The 19517-nt window shown below is 45.2% G+C and overlaps 1 protein-coding gene across 2 annotated transcripts in view; it reads right to left on the minus strand.

The window, feature by feature from the left end:
• The window catches only part of epha2b (eph receptor A2 b), a 29039-nt gene that overhangs the window by 5194 nt on the left and 4328 nt on the right, over positions 1–19517 (minus strand). Inside the window, exons 4-14 of one of the 2 annotated variants that reach the window (XM_074644630.1) lie at positions 6046–6201; positions 5096–5455; positions 3831–3961; positions 3545–3716; positions 3350–3449; positions 2646–2701; positions 1992–2117; positions 1116–1301; positions 937–998; positions 307–516; positions 20–169 (exon numbers count right to left, since the gene is read on the minus strand). In XM_074644630.1, coding sequence (XP_074500731.1) covers positions 20–169; positions 307–516; positions 937–998; positions 1116–1301; positions 1992–2117; positions 2646–2701; positions 3350–3449; positions 3545–3716; positions 3831–3961; positions 5096–5455; positions 6046–6201 — 1709 coding nt within the window. Of the gene's footprint in view, positions 1–19; positions 170–306; positions 517–936; positions 999–1103; positions 1302–1991; positions 2118–2645; positions 2702–3349; positions 3450–3544; positions 3717–3830; positions 3962–5095; positions 5456–6045; positions 6202–19517 lie in introns of both variants that reach the window. The other variant, XM_074644629.1, reaches the window with a different exon arrangement.

The raw sequence follows: 19517 nt of genomic DNA on the forward strand, positions 1-19517 counted from the left end.
AAACTAGCTGTAAACTTACCTCATGGTTGCTCATGTCCCAGTAAGGCCTCTCGCCAAAGGCCATGACCTCCCACATGACGATGCCAAAGCTCCACACATCGCTAGCTGAGGTGAACTTCCTGTATGCTATAGCCTCTGGAGCTGTCCAGCGAATGGGGATCTTACCTCCCTGTTCATGAAGAAAAGCCTCAGGTTAGAGACGAAGGACTCGTGAATCTAAAAAAACAACGTTGCTGCCCTTTGACACCAGGCTGCACCTTGCAATGACGTGACTTTAAACCAACAGGAAGTCCCATATCTACTTACACTTGTGGTGTACGTCCCCTCAGGATCGTCCTCGAGCACCCGAGACAGGCCGAAGTCCGACACTTTACACTCCAGCGTGTTGTTGACGAGGATGTTGCGGGCCGCGAGGTCGCGGTGGACGTAGCTCATGTCAGAGAGGTACTTCATGCCCGCAGCGATGCCGCGCATCATGCCCACCAGCTGGAAGGAGGGAAACTCGCCATCATGGTCCTGGTAGGAGAAAAGGAGCACAGATTAATTTTGCTTTGTGGCCAAAACAAAAAGAAAACAGATATCATGGCCCAGAAATAGATGTAGAAATAGAGGTTAGACCAAATGTTTTGCAAATATTGTGTATCGTCACCAAAGACTATAGAAGCAAAGAGATGAAACTCCGGTGATTTTTTTTACAACAGCCGCTGCAGCCATTTTGGACTGAAAATGCTTATTTAACAATTTTAATTAAATAATTTATAATAGAATAGAAATAATGTTCTTTTTACTTTTGTACGCCACTTTTTAGGCGGACGTTTTACTGGCGTCCGGTTGATGTTGCAATGGATTGAACAATTGACTTTCGCTTCTTGGCAATATACGTTCTTTGTCATCACTGTGGCAATAGTCGTAGTAGAGATATTTCCATCGACTTACCCGAAGGTACCTGTCCAGCGCTCCGTTCTCCATGTATTCGGTCACGATCATGGCGTGTTTGACTGCACACACACACAAAAAAAGAACAAGTCATGTCCCCGAACTGGCCTGAAAACACAGGTGACAAAAATTGTGAGAAAAGTAAAAAAAAAAGCAACAAAACTCACAGAAATCCTTACATTTGGTGACCACCCCCTCCAAGCGAATGATATTCTGGTGGGAGAACTGGCCCATGATGGATGCCTCGCTTAGGAAGTCCTGCCTCTGCTTCTCCGTGTACCCCGGCTTCAGCGTCTTGATCGCCACCGCCACTTCTTTCCTCGCCGGCACCTTCAGAATGCCACGGTACACTTCGCCGAACTCCCCTGCAGGAACAACGACATCAAAGTAAACGATTGATTTAGAAAAAGGATATCAGGTGAATGTGTGTTTGATACTTCTTCTCGGGTTTCTAGCTGCAGGGGTTTGCTGTGCTTCAGAGTGAAAATAAGGAAGTCTCTGTGTCTGTTTTGCCTGAGGCGCATTCACAGAGGTGTGTTCTAGCTGGGTGTTGAGAGAAAGCCTGTGTTGTGTAATTGGTGGATGGCCTGTGGTGTGGAAGCATGGGAATCAGCTGTCACATGAAGAGAGACGGGGGAGCCACGGTCGTGGGAACGTGGGAGGGGGTGTATGTTGTTGAAGGACTGTTGGTTCAAAGGGTAAAGGTGGTCGCACTTGAATAAACGTATTACGAATTAAAGATGTGGGCAGGGCCCTCTGATATCCTTCCAAGATACTGTTCCTGCAACACTTTCTTTGTGTAATTGTTCATGTCAACGTGAGCCAAAACACATAGGTCTCACAGCCAAGAGTTGCCTCACAACAAAGTGTCTCAACTTGTTGTGTGAGAACTCAGCAAGATCGATGTTAATCTCACTAAAGTAACCACTGTCAGTCAGCCTGCTAAGCTGTGGAAAATGCGCAGTATAAACAGCGAATTTGGGGATTGGAAAAATCTTTCAACATCTCCGAGTTGAGCCCCACAGCAGATTGTCTCAGCATTGTCTGTCACTCACCGGCTCCAATGACTTTCTGTTTGGTTATGTGGCTGGGGTGGATTTCAGTGGCAAACTTCAGGACGGCTATGTTGGGGTCCTCGTATGTGTGTGGATCCACGTAGGTCTTCAGAGGCTTCAGTTGCTCTGTGAGAAGAAAAACAAGAAATTGTTTTATCTTAATAAATTAATTAAATAAATAGAATAGGGCTGTCAATCGATTGAAATATTTAATCGTGACTAATCGCAAATTAATCACGCACTGACAACAACAGCTGTCAGTGAGTCAGTGTGCTGACTTGACTATGACTTGCCCCAAACTGCATGTGATTATCATAAAGTGGGCATGTCTGTAAAGGGGAGACTCGTGGGTACCCATAGAACCCATTTTCATTCACATATCTTGAGGTCAGAGGTCAAGGGACCCCTTTGAAAATGTCCATCACAGTTTTCCTTACCAAAATTTAGCGTAAGTTTGGAGCGTTATTTAACCTCCTTCACGACAAGCTAGTATGAGCCCACTACAACCTTAAAATCACAAGTTGCGTTAATGTGTTAAAGACATTAATGGAGTTAAAATAAATTTGCATTATGCGTTATTATCAAGTTAACTTTGACAGCCCTAAAATAAAATAACGTGAGATTAAAAGATGAGAGAGATTTTGTAATGTCTACCTGAGCTGGAGAAGTAGGTGTCCTCTGGTCCTTGCCTGGAGTGAGAGTTTCTTCTCCTGAATAAAAAGATAAAATCGGCAAATTAATATCCCACTTTAAAAGAACATTTGTCTTTATGCCTGCTTTCATATCTATAGCACATAGCAACCTTTGTAACTAGTTTTTCAAGACGTTCTGAGGCTTTCAAAAAGGATCCCGACACTGCTGCAATGCGTCCATTCACACAGAGGCGGCCCTTTGATAAAGGCTGACGGTAGGCTGTGTTTGCCAAGCCGATTTTAAAGACTGAAAGACAGACAAGCAGGCGGGAGGGAGGTGGACAGACGGGCTACAGTCTGCTACAGTACAGGCCGAGGTCACCTTCACAAAGAGCCTGCGGTCTGCTGCAGAAAGAACCAAGAGCCTCTTATCAGCAACAATAAACCACCCCGGACCAATTTCCTTTGAAAGGCCCCAACACTCACTGGAATATAACCATTGAGCAATGACAAGGCACATCAAATTCTTCCCCAGTGAGAGCTGGGACACAGATCCAGATAAAGAGAAAGAGAAAGTTGGCTAAAGGAGGAGAGAAAGAGAGAGGTGAGGAGAGAGTGAATGCAAAGGCCATGTGGAGGCCCCACAAAGGAAAGGAAGGAGAATGAGAGAGGAAGCCGCTGAAGGAGGGTCCATTCGGACTGATTAAGGGGGGGGCGGTTACTGACCGTCTGCGGAGGCACAGGACCACGAACACGATGAACAACATGGCCGCTCCTCCGATTGCTGCGCCGAAGATGACCGCCGTGTTGTTTGGAGTGAGGGGTCCTGGAAAAAAGACAGTTAAAGAAAACACATGAGAGAGATCTCATTCTTGAACAAAGTTTGTGAAACGTTTTCTCCATGGTGGTTCTCTTCTGTACCTTCAGGCGAGGTCTCAAATTGTTCCTCCATGCTGGAGCCTCCAGGGCTGCCGTCGCTGCTGAGGGCCTGAACCCTGAACAGGTAGGCCGTGCCCGGGGTCAGGTCGCTGATCTGCACCGAGTTCTTCTCCAGGATGAGCACGATGTAGGTTGTCACGTCCAGGTTATCATCCTGAGGAGGATCAGGGAGAAATTCAGTAAATGTAAATGCAACTTGTACAGTGGTAAAATGTAGAATAATCTTTAACATCAATACATATCAGCGGAATAAACAAAAAATACGCACCTTCTTGCGGTAGGTAAGTTCACATCGGATGGGCCGGGATTGGACCCGCGGTCGAGGGGAGACGTCCCAGGAGAGGGACAAGCTGGTCGTGGTCCTCTCAACCATTCGCATCATGGTAATCTTGGGCGGGTCTGAGGACAGAGGGTGGAGAATACTTTAGCATCTTTGGGATGTGAAAACCAAATGTGAAAAATACACAAAATACGACTAAACTCCCTTCTGATAATCTGGACTGGATGTGAGAAAGGGGATGAACATGGGGGAAGAAGAAGTCAAGGAGAGATGTAGACACAGGGTTGAATAAGAGGGGATGAAAGGAGGGAAGAGAGGATGGATGAATACAAAGAGAGATGAGCAGAGGGAGGGATGGGGTCGGAGGTACATGGATGACGGGGAGGGAAAGGAAGGGTGGGTTGAGAAAACTGAGACAAACAGGGCGGAATGACCAGGTATAAGTAGGCTTGACTCAACAAGGTGTGGTGGAGGTGAGGCCCTGCTCCCGACCATAAGTTAACTACCGGTAGTTTGGATTTTAGATGTGGAGACGGCCGACGCGAGGTGGAGGGCGCCGTGAGTGTCTACCATGGTGGATTGCTGGGAACAGAGCGTGAAGAGGCAGCAGGGTTTCCGCCTGAGATGACTCCCCGCCAGGCCAGAGCATCGGGGAGTTATGTATTTTTAAGGTGCTATTTTTCAACAAAAATTTGTCATACAAGTAGCAAACTCCTTTAAGGAATAACTCAGTGTACACTTTATACTGTCGGTGCATAAATGCTACAACTCCTCAAGACACAAGCCAAGTTCCCGTGTCTTGTAGGGTTTTTCCCATACAGGACTCGGCGCGTCAGCCCAGCAGGGCAGGGATTTACGTCTCCATTACAACAGGGCTACCCCCTTGGGTGTGTGTAACCACGGCTGTGACTAGTGGTCAAAGGAGCGGCATAGCCAACTCCTGCAGCCATGGCGACCGCGATTCTTGGCCTTCATGGATAGAAGAGAGGAAGCCTGAGATCGATCCGGAATTGGAGAGAGAGAGAGCTGGAATGGAGGAGCCGACGAGGCTTGGCTGTGGTCTGACTGCTGTGGGAATATCATGGCTTGAGGAGAATAATTTTCAAACAGATCTGAACCTGAATCGAACTTCATTTCATCTCACTCCTGCAGCACGATTCGACTTGCAGGGCCGACACCTCCTCACAGATATCATCTGTCATTACAGCAGCTCAGATAGCATCACTTCACTGCTTCATATCAGCAGCACTCACCTGTGTAGTGCAGCGAAGTAGTCAGAGCACTGGTGGATGGCGGTTTATGAGCCTGCGGCGTTGCCTGACTAGCGAACACCGAGACGCCGCTATGTGCCTCCACGGTGAAGGTGTAGTTGAGGTGAGCGTCCAACTCGCTCACTGACACCTTGGTGTGGGTCAAGCCCGTGCTGGCCGGCTCGTAGCGGATTTTCTCTCCGCAGAGCTGGCAGACATTGCCCTCGCAGCGCTGGCATTCGACGCTGTAGGTGATGTCGGTTCGACCTCCGGTGTCCGCAGGCGGGCTCCAGGAGAGGAGGAGTTTTCCTGCGGAGAGCTGGGTGGTGGTGGACACGAGGTCTCGTGGGGCAGAGGGGAGGCCTGATGAACACAGATATGAGATGTTAAATAGAAGCAGGGAAGAAGAATACAGGAAGCAAAATGTGGGGGATTTCTTTCTGACATGACTGTAATATTTGAATATTATATTGAATTGAATTCATAATGAATTTTAAAAGATGTCAAAAAAATTCAGGACAGGATTCAGGATTTTTTATTCGAACCACATAGCTACTAATGTGTGCAGAGAAAGTGCGACAATAACATATTTCATTTCTGCACATTTAAAATATCCATGGTATACATGGATTCCTTAGGTTTTCTAGTTTCATATGATGCCAATATCTTCACTCTAGCTCAGCTAAAATTGAGCCCACTATATCCTAAAAATCACAAGTTGCATTAATGCGTTAAAGAAGTTAGTGGTGTTAATACGAATTTGCATTAATGTGGTAAATTTGACAGCCCTAATATTTCATTTTAATGCTTATAAGTTGTCTACCTTTGATTCTCAAGCTTGGAAAAAAACATCAGAATGGTTTATTTGTGTAGTATTATTTGAAATTTATGTTGCAAACTCTAAAAAAGTTCTTATTGCAAGGTTCTCATTCGAGGTCAAGGGGACTCATTACCTGAGCAGGGTCCAGCAGGGGGGTCAGTCGGGGCCCGGTAGAAGCCATCCGTGCAGGGACAAAGCAAAGCCCCGGAGTCCAGCTTCTGGGTATTGGCAGGACACGTCTCACACTTGTATCCGGAGGCTGCAGCTTTAAAGAAGCCAGGCTGACATTCTGCAAAACACACAAACACGCTTGCATGAGCAGGTGAACGAGGACAATAGTGACTTCAGGCAACATCCTATACAAGACAACGCATTCCAGCCATTTACTCCAGATCATTCAAGCCTCTTCAGTAATGCTGTGAACTCTTCACCTCACGTGCACAACAACCAGGTTGAGTGGACATGTTATTATGTCAAGGTCAGATTTGGACAAGTGACGGAGATATGGGAAGGAAAATAGAGGCAAAGCTCTGCACTGTACTCATTAAAACACTGTCCATTCACATGAACCCAACCCTGAAACAAAAACGCAGACTCCCTGCCTCGCCGGCACTCCTTCTCTTTACTGTTTAAACCACCAACCCCCCTCTGCTGCTGCTTTCTTTACCGTCTCTCTCACACAACAAACACAACCAGTCATCCCACATTCCACGACAGCAAGTCAGTTGTCAATGCTGTGAAATAACACCAACAGAAATCAGGTAAAGTGCCAAGAAACAGAAGTGAAGCACCCTAAAGCAGAGCATCCGTTTGCACTCAACAGTCCATTATATTTTGTTTTTCTTTCAGACACCCACATGCAGACTTTTTTGAAACTGTATCGCAGAGATAAGATGACATCTAATTTCACACATCCAGCTCGGAGTAAAGAACTGCAGGTAGAGCGTCCGGCTGTGCGTAGCGGTGGTGAAATATGAACTTAATACGGTGTGAAATTTTGGAGAGAGGGCGCCATAAAGGAGAGTGAAAATGAGACGGGGCCCCCCTTTGACTCTGCGAGAGCATTCCACCGGCTGCTGCTCATGTCCTCGCACCATCACACATTCATCCACACACACACACACTCACTCATGTATGCACTGCACACATGCACCCACACCCATATGTATGCACAAAATACACATACATGTATGCAAAGCACACCCGTGGACACATGGGTAAATCTGACATCAGAAGAGGGATTATGTCCGCTGCCTGTCACCTGTTCATGTCCTTCTGGCAAGTCAATGCAGCCACACACACACACACACACACACACACACACACACACACACACATTTCCTTCCTTCTGTCCGAGTTGTTTGCCTGCAGCGTTTAAATAGCTCATGACAGATGTCATGAGATGTTGACAATGCAAATGAGAGCCAAGATGTAGGCCAAAGGACAGCTAGAAAGATGCAAGAGAGAAAAGGAAGAAATTACGAAGAATATTGCAAGAGAGGGATCAGATGAAGGTAGAAAGAGGACATGAAATGAAGCATATGTGAGAGGCTGAGGTTCATGCCAGTGACCGAGGCAAACATACACAGTTTTAGATGTCAGATTCCAACAGAGGCAAATTGAAAAGCAGAACCAAGGACAAAGACGATATCAGATTCACTCAGAGATACTGTCTCGGTCTGTGGCTGCCTTTCACTGCGGTTCACTTGAATGAAATTCGTTTGGAAGCCACGAGTGACCACACGCAAGACGGCTCCCGCTCAGTTTAAGTCATACCGAGGGGATTTACTCGATTGACCAAGAGTTTCTCTTCGACGCCATTCAGCTTTTTCTATCATTGCGGTTCACCGAGTTGCGGCAGAGCAGCTGTTTAGAGGTGTGTATTAAAGGATAACTATGGTATTTTTCAACGTGGACCCTGTTTTGAATGAAAAGGCGAGGAACAGTCCTTTATGCAAATGAGCCCGTCCAGCGCGACACGTCCGGTTCACGAAACTTGAACCGAGCTGTGAAACTAGGCGATCTATTTCTAAAATTAAACGAGATTCAGCAGTGGCATATCCTGTTTCTCGCTTAAAATGTTTCCAGAAGTAGATTTTGGTGGATTGTTTAGACGGCATAACAGAAAGTTTGTTTCCTGTTTAAAAAGAGTAAGCAGAAAACCAGGAACCATTAAAATGCATTCCACGTCACCACTTGAATGACCAGTTGAGTGGAGCAGCGCGTCTCCTAGTGTCCTTGCCGGATCTGGTGGACATGCACCACTGGATTTAACATTATAGACATTGACCACTGACTATTTGTGTAACAATTTAGCCACAAATTCACAGACTGACCATACATGGTCCAGCCATATACTCAGTTTTGACCGAGTCTTGTTGAAATTGGTCCAGCATTGAGGGAGAACGCTGCAGCCGCCAGACACTAAATGAGCTGTAATGTAATCATTTGGGGCAACCTGGTACCGTCATTTACGTCCACTAAAAGTGCTTGTTTTTGCCACTGACAGGCTCAGGTTGTTATTATAAGTGTCTGACAACATTATGGAAAGGACCCTACAGAGAAATAATATGTTCTTCTTATCTTTTGCATTCTGTTTGTCATTGTGTCATGTGACTTGTTGTTGGACGATGGTGGAAATGTGAGGGAGAGTGGAGAGAGTAGTGCCACGGGTCACCGGTGTTGGCAGAGTTTGTTGTGTTGGAGTACAGAAAGCGTAACTTAGTGATATCTCAAAGATTTTCAATGTCACGGATGAATATTTAGATGATTTCCACAATATGGATGCGACGCAAGATTTCAGAACGAGACTTCTCCGAGCAAGACACACAATAACAAACACACCGGATCAAGAGAAAGGTAGAAAAACGTTTCATTTATCTGTATGGCACTTTCCATAATGTTGTCAGACACTTATAATAACAATCTGAGCCTGTCAGTGTCAAAAACAAGCACTTTTAGTGGACGTAAATGATGGCGCCAGGTTGCCCCAAATGATTACATTACAACCAGTTTAACGGCTGGCAGCTGCAGCGCTCTCCCTCAATACTGCAGCTTCAAAGAGTGTTTTCCTCATTCCTCACACAGACACAAAAACATGTGAAAATAGGGTCCAGCTTGACAAAATACCAAAGTTATCCTTTAACTTAAGAGCATGACAACAATGGTTGAGAGAACCACATTTGTAAGTTTGTCCAATAGTCTCTCATGTTACTCAATCCTCCTCTCAAGACAGCATCTAGGCCAGCTGTTTCACTAACAGCCACTGCTACTCATTAACGCGAACCAGGCCGTGGTTGGGCGAGGCAGGAGAGAGGTGAAGGAACAGAAGGTTCAAGAAAGAAAGAGAGGAATACTGTATCCTGCTGAGGACTGGAGAACAGAGGGCAGAGAGAAAAGAGACAGGCCGGGGCAAACTCCTCCATTGAGAAGGAGGAACAGCTGCTGCCTCAAACCCCGATTCATACCCCTACCTCTCCTCCTCGTAATCCCCAAATTCCTTCCTCCCCTCCTTTCTCTCCTCCCAGTCCTCACTAAAAAGGCTCCCAGCTAACCCATTAACATTGCTATTCACCACTGACCAGCAGGCCAGGAGAATGCCATGCCATTCAAGTGCTGAAAGAAAAAACACACACACAAGCATTGCAGATGGGAATAGCCGAAATGCCACATGGCAACTGAATAGAGGCGGACTAGCCTCTTTTTGGCGCTACAGTACAGGCTGCAATGCATCGTGGTCAGGTCTGTGGAGAAGATGGCCTTACACTGCAAGCCGCCTCTATAATCAGGATGCATTCCAGTGCACACCACCCAACAGGAGGCCTGTAGCGGAGCGGCTTCAGTGCAGCTCCAGTTTCCGCCCAGTTCTCCGTTACGAAGGTGACCGAGTTTTTCTCGAATATATATGAGTCACAGAGACAGTAAATGACGCTATGCTGAGGTATTTAACAAGAGGATTCCTCGACAAAAGAGCCGGTGAGAGGAAACTTCTTGGTTCCACGGAGATGGCGGAGGAAGGAGGGGGGGTGGTTGAATTGTTGCTGGACACAACAGGAAGCAGGAAGTGAGAGGCTGATGCAGCCTTCCTTCCTAAAGCAGCCAATCAAAGCATGGAAACACAGGGAAGCGTGACCAAATGAAGAACCAAAGTCCTGAGACAGAATAATAACCGAAAAGGAAGCCAAAATGTGTTGACCCGACATGAACGCGGGCACTAAAGCTAAAGGGGGGCTCCTGGGATGAACGCTTTCCCTCTTATAAACAAAAGTCTCTCAGCCTCTTCTGACTTGAAACATCTGACCGGCCACTTTTCCCCTCCCTATTGCCACAGAGCGAGGAACTGTTTGTCATTTGAGAGGCCCCGTGCGCCTTGAGTGGCTCCGTGTTTGTTTATGGAGAGCGAGTGCAGGGGCCTGTTACGTTCTGGGAGCCCGAGTCTGGAGTGGGAGCCCCTCAAGGGTCCCCCCTCCCCGGTTTGTGGGCAGAAGTTAAGATGGATGAGATGGCGACAGTGATGGATGCACGGTCGGATAGATGGATGAATGGGTAACATGGTGGCTCGACGGCAGAAATCGCCCTCAGGACTGGAGCAGTAAGTGGTAGGGGGGCCCCCCACAATCGAGTCCGGCGCTGGGCTTTTAAAAGGCGGAAAGGTCATGTCTGCCTCGGGGTAGTTGTGAGTTAAACTGTGCATGGCTTACAGGGAGTCAGTGGCCAAGTAAAACAAACACATGTTCGCAGTGAGGAGGAGGTGCAGCAGCAGCCGGCGGCTCGCCTCTTGAGGAGGGAGGTTAAATTCAGAAGTACGGCCAGAGAACAAAAAAACAACGTGGAAAAACAAATCCATAAGAACTAAATACAATGTCTAGATCTTTATCAGGGCAGCTCCCCAAATATATCTTTGTCTGTCTCCTCATCTACTTCACTTCTCCTCCCCCACCCTCCTATTTCCAAACCCGAGTTGCTCCGACCCGTAATTGCAATATGTCATGTCATTTTGTTTGTATGCAGGGTGACAACATGTCATTAGCATTTTGGGGGAGTCGGGCTATGGTGGAACAATGGGGGTCTCTGATGGGGGGAGGTGAGCCGGTAACATGAGCCAGAGGTCACTGAGGTAGAAGAGGAGGAGGAGGAGGAGGGAGCAGTATAGGTGCAGGAGCTGATGGAAGTGTGTGTGGGAGGAGGGGTGGGGGTAGTGGTGGGGGGACATTAGTCAAAAGGATTAGTTGACCGATGGAGCAGCTGTAAGGGCATTACATCTGTTTTACAATTGCACTCTGGCTTTCATCTGGGGTTGTTAACAAACACAATAAATTCTCTGATCCCCTTTCTCCTCTCACTCCCTCTGTCCACTCACAGGAGGAGGGATACGGGGAGTGAAAAGTGGAGTCAAGGAGGCACAGCACATACTCAACATGGTCTAAAGTAAAGACACCAATCCTGGCTGACATGAGTAGCTTTGTTTCCACCGCAGGAACTAGGAACCTTTTGAGAAACTCATTGCGTTTTGACAGCAGGGACCAGGGTATGAATTAAGTTCCGGGGACATTTTACGGGACATTTTTACCCCCAAAAAGGCCCACGGTTGAGGGGTAATACTTTCTAATTTCGAGGTGGAGTTTGCAGGGACGACCGTCGCTGATTGGTGAAACACACACAGCACTGCTGCTTCAACTGTACTGCTTCATTCATAAAACAAGGAAGTACTGTAGTATCGATTTAGGACCATTTTAGGATGACGGGAGAACATTTCTCTTTGTTTGATATAGGGCTGTCAAAGTTAACGCAATGTTTAGGTTGTAGCGGGCTGAGTCTAGTGAAGATACTGGCGTCATATGAAACTGGAAAAACCTAATGAATCCATTGGTACCAACCATGTCATACTAGCTTGTCGAGAAGGAGGTTAAATAACGCTCCAAACATACACTAAATTTTTGTGAGGAGAAACTGGCATGGCCATTTTCAAAGGGGTCCCTTGACCTCTGACCTCAAGATATGTGAATGAAAATGGGTTCTATGGGTACCCACGAGTCTCCCCTTTACAGACATGCCCACTTTATGATAATCACATGCAGTTTGGGGCAAATCATAGTCAAGTCAACACACACTGACAGCTGTTGTTGTCTGTTGGGCTGCAGTTTGCCATGTTATGATTTGAGCATATTCTTTTATGCTGAATGCAGTACCTGTGAGGGTTTCTGGACAATATGTGTCATTGTTTTGTGTTGTTAATTGATTTCCAATAATAAATATATACATACGTTTGCATAATGCAAGCATATTTGCCTACTCCCATGTTGATAAGAGTATTAAATACTTGACAAATCTCCCTTTAAGGTACATTTTGAACAGATTAAAAAAATGTGTGATTAATTTGCGATTAAATAAATGAATCGATTGACTAAAAGCCCCAGGAACCTTTAGTGGAAACCCAGCTACAGTCACACAGACATGTTCCCGAGGCCTCAGCTGGCCATGTTGCTGGTCAGATCCAGACAGTCAGGTGGCAAACACAACACTATTTTACTACACCACGTCGCCGAGCCAACAGGTCACACACTGGATGCCGACAACCGTCTGCTTCCTGGTTAGAGGGGAAGGGGCCAAAATGGAACCAAATGCACCAATAAACAGAATGACTTATCAGGCAGGCCAACAAAATGGAAAGTGGCTGAGCGAGGCCGCTCAACGCGGAGCGACAATGGAAAGCCCTGAGCCAACGGGTCGGGGAGTCACTGAGGGATTAGGTGACCTCCGGTTTCCGCTGCGAGCTCGTCCTGTTAGCGGTGAAGGGTGGCTGGCTGGTGTGTGTGGTGCTGGCTGGGTGGTGGGGAATAACTGACTGACGTGGGGGAAGGAAAGTGCTGACCTCACACACCAGCAGTACAATACAATGTGCTCCACATTGCTCTGGACTCCCCCATCACAACATACACACTTACACACACATACACGCACACACATTCACACTCAGCCCCCAGGCTCAGGAATGTCACCGAGAGGAAATATGTCCCGACTTCCTCACCGCAACCAACACACACATTTGAAAAGCCAACAACTGCTGAGGCTCAGTTATTTGACTAATGACAGACATTAACAAGCTACATTAGGAGATTCAATTTAAAAATATTTAATTGGTGGTTATTGATATTTGAAGAAACTAACACCAAGTTAAAGACGCACTAATCAAAATGAATATTTGTAATAGCTCTAATGTGTAATGTGAAAGGTGTAGCTTGAAAACATGAACCCACAAAATATTAACCGTTCCCCTCAGCTCTACGAAGCTTTTTTTCCTCCTCTTTTCATGCATTGTTTTGGGTTTCCACTTTGCAAACTCTACTCTCATCAACACCGTTAGCGGAAATCTGAACAAATTTGAACATCTAGAAATCTACAGACCCAGATATTTTTGGTAGAGGCCAAACCAAGAGTGAATATTGGACTTAAGTTCATCATGACACCAGAAACAAAACTCTAAATTAATACATATGTTGCCTTGCGTCCGTGTGTAAATGAGCTAACATTACTGTTTGCTAACAAGTTCGCCATGTCAACTTAATATGTTGGATGTTGTGTTGTCGAGTAGCCAAAGATAAATAAATAAATCGAGTAATAAAGCTTTAAACTAATGTTGTGCTATAAGACCAAAAATGTCTGGCCTCAAAGTGTCCGTCATCGTATTAATATCTGCCAGTCTTGCTATATGCCAGTGGCTAATTATTTCCTGCATCAGAAATGAGTTTTTCTGTTATTTTTAGGAGCTTTTATTACAATTATCTGTCTGTATTGTGTATTTCTTGTTCATTTTAACAATCAGACACACTTAATAGGCTTATTTTTAGACAAATTCAGTGTTTTCTTCTCCCTTACGCTTGGCAATTGTTCTGTTAGCTCTTAGGTTGTTTTAACTACATACTTTTCTAATGCAGGAGGAGGCTGTTTAGCGGAGAGGGAAGGTGATCAGGTCTTCACCGTGCCCTTATCCTGAGAGATTCTTCTTAATTTTATATCTTAAATAATAATCCAAACTTAAAGAACAATTTTATTTAGTTTTCACAGAAATGAATGAAATGCTGAGGTATAGGCCAACGCTCTCTCTATATTTTTTTTAAAAGTTGTCTCACGCCCCTTAAAATCAAGAAGGCCTCGCGAAGTTTTGGCGACCCCTAGTAGGGGTTGGGATCCCGAGGTTGGGAACCAGTGCTATATGCTAGCAAGAAAACCATCTGTAGTTCACGTGGACGTGTCAGTCTTCACTAAACGGTGCAGTCAGGTAACATCTGATATAATACTTGATACGGAGTGTGATTAATGCAGTCTGACATCTCAAAGGCTCAACCATCACTGATCACACTTAAACCACAACAGTACGATTAGCTCTAATCCACATTGAAGAGTCTTCGGGGCCACCAGATCTCCTCTTTGCTACATTTCCTGTCATCTTGTTCGCGGTAATTGCCTGTATTCTGTACGCTCAGAACGTAGCCCAACAAGACGGTGCATGACACCACTTGAAAGAGCCTTCAGAGTCCCCCCATTATCTAACCAACTCCCTCAAGTTCAGCCCGCTGGGCAGACGTTACCTTGGCACGAGATCTGAGGGATCCACACATTCAAAGTAATCACGGTGGCTTTCCAGAGCCGAGGAAGAAAATATAGTTTAGATCCAGCCTATGCATCTAAATGAGCAGCGCTGTGTCCGATAAGTCTGTGACTTACGACTTTTTCATATTTTTGAGACTGGCTGCAGGGATAAAGAGCCAAGGGAGCTCGGTAGAGCAGAACATTTCAATGTAGGTATTATCCTGCAGCATGAGATGATTGATGTGAAATCCATCGTAAGCCAGCTAAATGAAATCCCCGAGATCCTGAGGTGTGGTGCTGTGCTCACGTCTCTTTGTATACTCTCCATCAGATAAGCTGAAATTGCACAAGACCCTAGTCTTAAAAGGTTTGGGGTGATTATGATGAACCGGTTGGCTCCAGGTACGAGCAGATTTAAAAAAAGACTATCGGCCAAGAACAACTTAATCTCTACCAAGTGAACGATCAGCGTTCCAAATCCTAAACTCCATCATAAAGTTCAACAAAAACAAAAGCTGACAGCACATTTCACCTCCACTGAAAATGTTTATGCCTCAACCGCTATGTGAACAAGGCCAGTTGTTGTTTTCTCTCCACTAAAAAACTCTCCAATTGTTCCAATTTAGCCTCTATTTATCTTTACGAGTCAGCCGTGGAGAAATTTATTTACCAGTGAGGAAGAAGAGGACAGTCTAAATAGTCCCATCAGGGCCGTGTGAAACGGGATGTTTAACCTCTATCGGTGTCGTATTCATGACCTGCACGCCAGCCAAAAACAACAGCGATTTCACGGACAACAAGAACACAAGAAGGAAAAAACGTCTGTCAGTTTGTTATACTTTACAGAGCTTGTGCAACAGTGTACGTCTGAGTAAAGCGCACTAAGAGCTGTAAAATTGTGTGTTGAGATAAGAAACGATCAAATAAATAGAAGACGAGAGGTGGAAAATTGAGGCCGAAATAGAAAAGCTCTTCAGGGACAGGCAGGATGTGGGGAGAAGAGGTAGACGACTGCAGAAGAGATTGCACAAAAAGCATGCAGAACCAGTAGTTACTTCACTTAAAAAGCACAAACACACCCAAGTCAATTACTACCCATACAAATCACTCACCGCAACGTGCAGTCACACAACTTAGTCACCAACTGTTTGTTACACCAGCTGAGGATGAGTTTGGAGACACGGACAGAGAGGAAAGGAGGGGGGAGAGAGAAAATGGTTTACTGGAACTTCCTTGGCGAGAGGAGTAATAACTTTACTGGAACTCGGTGGACAGTTGTTCCACAAAGACGCCGTTTTTCACCAAGACACCCGTCCTCAGCAGTCCAAATATATCACAGCATTGTGTCAAATGGAAAGCGTGACGCAGGATTAAGTCTTATTTGTTGAGGCTTCGGAGCGGCTGGTGAGGTGTGGACCTGGACGGTTAAACACAATCCCAGGGACAGCCCGCACCTCCTTTGTGGGTTGACACACGGTATGCAGCTCTATTGTGCCAGGGAGGATTATGGGTAAGGAAGGGGGTGACACTGTAGGCAATGGAGGAAAACTGTGTCAGTGTCAACAGTGAGTCACAAGTGGAAACCCACAGCGCTGCTGCACATTTACAAGCCGACCGCTTCATTACAAAAAAGTTAAGATTTCTTTTCCAGAATTAGAAAAAAGTTTATTTTCTCACTAATGCACGAAATCCTGATCTAAAGCAGGAGTCACATGAAATAAATTATACACACACTGAAAGCTGCTTCCACCATGTTATTTTTTATTTATTGTTATTTACTGAATATATATATAAGTGCTGTGTTTGAGTACAGTTTTGAGGTACTTGCACTTTCTATTTTGTGCAGCTACTAGAGCTGCAACTAGCAATTATTTTTCATTGTTGATTAATGTGTTGATTATTTTCTCAATTAATCAATTAGTTGTTTGGTCTATAAAATGTCAGAAAATGTCAACCAGTGTTTTCCCAAAGCAATTTACTGTCATAGAGGAGTAAAGAAACCAGAAAATATTCACATTTAAGAAGCTGGAATCAGAGAAATTTGTTCTACTAATCTACTAATATAGTTCAGATTACGGTTTTTCATTCAAAAAACATACAACTTTCATAACTACAGTATGATGCATTGGTTTAGATTAAATTGCCAATATACAAAATGATCAACCAGCTACAACATTAAAATGCTTCTTATATGTTAATTCATCAGTCATAATTAACATTACATTAATATAATACATATACAATTATAATCTCTGATAGGAGTACTTTTACTTCTGTTTCACTAAAGTAAAAATTTGAATGCAAGACCTTTACTAGTAATGAGTATTTTATCTGAATACTTTTCTCACCAGAGAAACATTTTTATCATTGTTGCATTTTATTAGAATTTTAAAAAATATTATTTTTCTATTTAACCTTTATTTAACCAGGAGTGAAGTGAAGTTTAAAAAAACTCACTGAGATTAAAAATCTCTTTTTCAAGAATGTCCTGGCCAGGTTACATGTCGGCCGCAGCAGTTTCATGGCTGCAGACATAAAACAAACATAACAATTTAAAACGAAGACAAAGCGCAAATTACAGAATCATAAGTCATCAGCATTCAAAACATCTACAGCCAGATGTGCTTATACGTCCAAGTCTTTTAGAAGCACTTTAAAGGAGTTTTAGTGCTGCGTAGGCTGGTACAGCAGTAAGAGAGGGTGGAAGAAGAAAATAAAATACGCAGGAAGAGTAAAAAGTAATCGGAGAGAAAACACAAAGGGCGTCTTCATCAGCCCCGTGTGGATCGTGGCAATAAATCACTGTGCTTACTCTATTTACGAGTTACTGATGTTCTGAGCCAAAATAAATCTCTTTGATAGCCTGAAGTCTGTAATATTTTCATAAAACAAAAGCTTGTTTTGTGCTTCGCTACTGCTGACTGATATGATTTAGAAGCAGTTCATGAAAGCGTTTACATTTACTGCTCTTAACAATGTGGTAGGTTTCTGACTGCAGCACCGGAAGTGATGCGTTTTTATCTTTGTTTGTACAAAAGACGGACTGTGACGTTAATTATGATGAGAAATGACTGGCCACCAAGAGCAGAGCGCCACACACCACCTGCAGGAACCTCAACTAGTAGTTTAAGAAGGAGAAAAAAAGGATCTGTTTGATGGACGAGTGATGTCTACGCCAAGAAACACCACAGCGGTGAGCGCTGATGAGGAGACGGAGACAAAAACCAGATAGAGTCACAGATTGCTACTTTAATAGATCCCATGGGGGCCGAGGAGTCATAAAACTGAGTGAACACATCACTGAACATGGAAACTCTCAACCCAAAGTAAGAAAAAAGCACCACAATTGAAGTTTTGTGGTTTCTCTGCGAACAGCTCGCGGTACAGGAACGAAGAAGCTGGGAGAATGATGAACTGTGTGTCTGTGTGAGATTCCACTTAAAGCCCTTTCGAGCCATTCATCTTGGCCCCACGCTGCAACGCTGTGATTCATTTCCACCCTCATCTACAACTGCCCTCATGCGTCTCTGACCTCTCATTTGACTTCATCTCGGTAGTCTTTGGGGGGTTTTCTTTTGTTTTGTCATTTTTATGTGAGGGCTTGACCCGGAGCTGCTCTTCCCCCCACCCCCCTGGGAATTCCACAGGTCTGGAGTAATGTTGGGAGGCTCCTCCTCAGCAAACTGATCAGGAATGTACCAACCAAGGGGGAGTGGAGGTGGAGGTGGAGGTGGGCTCCTCCGGCCTCGTGGGGGAAAACACAGCGCCTCATTGTTCTCCTACCTTTGCATTCCATTCCTCACCTCTCTCCCTCTGTTTTAAAAATCACACCCCTCCGTTAAACACAACCCTCTCTCTGTCGCTTTTGTATGACTTTTCTTTCACTCCTTCCTGCCTCTCCGCCTCCACCTCCTCCGCCTCCTCCCTAACCATCATACCTGGCACTTTCCCGCAGCTAAAAGTGATGCACTGACAGAAAACTTCATCACTTTTATCGCTCCGTTGCCAATGGGAGGGAAAACTAAGTGGGAAAGCAAATCTATTCTAAAAACAGGCTGCATGTGGATTTACAGCTCCAAAGTGTGATTAAGGGTATTTATACCTGTGCGTGTTTCAGGTCATGTATGTGCAGAACTCCAGGAAAAGTGGAGGAGGAGGAGGAGGAGGAGGAGGAGTACTTCGGGCTGTCATGGAACAGATCCCAACAGGCCCTTGCATGCCAGCCTGTGTTGTATGTTCACATACACTGAGTTACACACAATACACCCCAAAGCTGAGGCTCAGTAACTTCATGAAAACAGAGGGGGGGTAGAGACGGATGCGGAGAGGAGAGGAGGGCCTCTTTTCTCAGTGATGCTTGCGATGAACAAAGTCAGTGAGGCTCCTCCGCCTTTCTCCCTCACCCACCACGACCACCACCACCACCAGCTGCCTTGAAGATGTTAATCCATCACAGTACAGTAGCCTCCCGGCTTCTTTGATCACTTTCCGTCACCCTGACAGCCCTAACCCACAACAATAAAAGAAAGACTTAAAGCACAACAACGCCAAAGTCAAAGGGCTGAGTTATGGTTGGATTGCGGAGCACACCCACATACGAGATAAGAGAGCAGATGATAATGAGAGAGCAGGAAATCACCTGATGCAACAGGCTGCAAGTTTTGAGAAGTGTTGTGAAAGGTGAAGTGTTTGAGCATGACTTCAACACCTGACATTAACATGCGTCTTGGCTGATCCGATCACATGTTGACAGCTCTGAGTACAGGTGAATTGAGGACGCATTGAGATCCGATTGCTCAGACCACATTCGGACTAGGACTAGACCACATATGGTCCACATTTTTATAGCAGTGTGTACGCGAATGTGTCCTGGGCAGAGGGTAACTCCGGGGTCTGAAAAGTGAAGCCAATGACTGAAGTGTCTTAAACTTGCATTCTTTCTAACAGCCAGCAGGGGGCGACTCCTCTGGTTGCAAAAAGAAGTCTGATTGTAGAGAAGTCTATGAGAAAATGAGC

The sequence above is a fragment of the Sebastes fasciatus genome, chromosome 8 (genome assembly GCF_043250625.1).
Source record: "Sebastes fasciatus isolate fSebFas1 chromosome 8, fSebFas1.pri, whole genome shotgun sequence".
NCBI lineage: Eukaryota > Metazoa > Chordata > Actinopteri > Perciformes > Sebastidae > Sebastes > Sebastes fasciatus.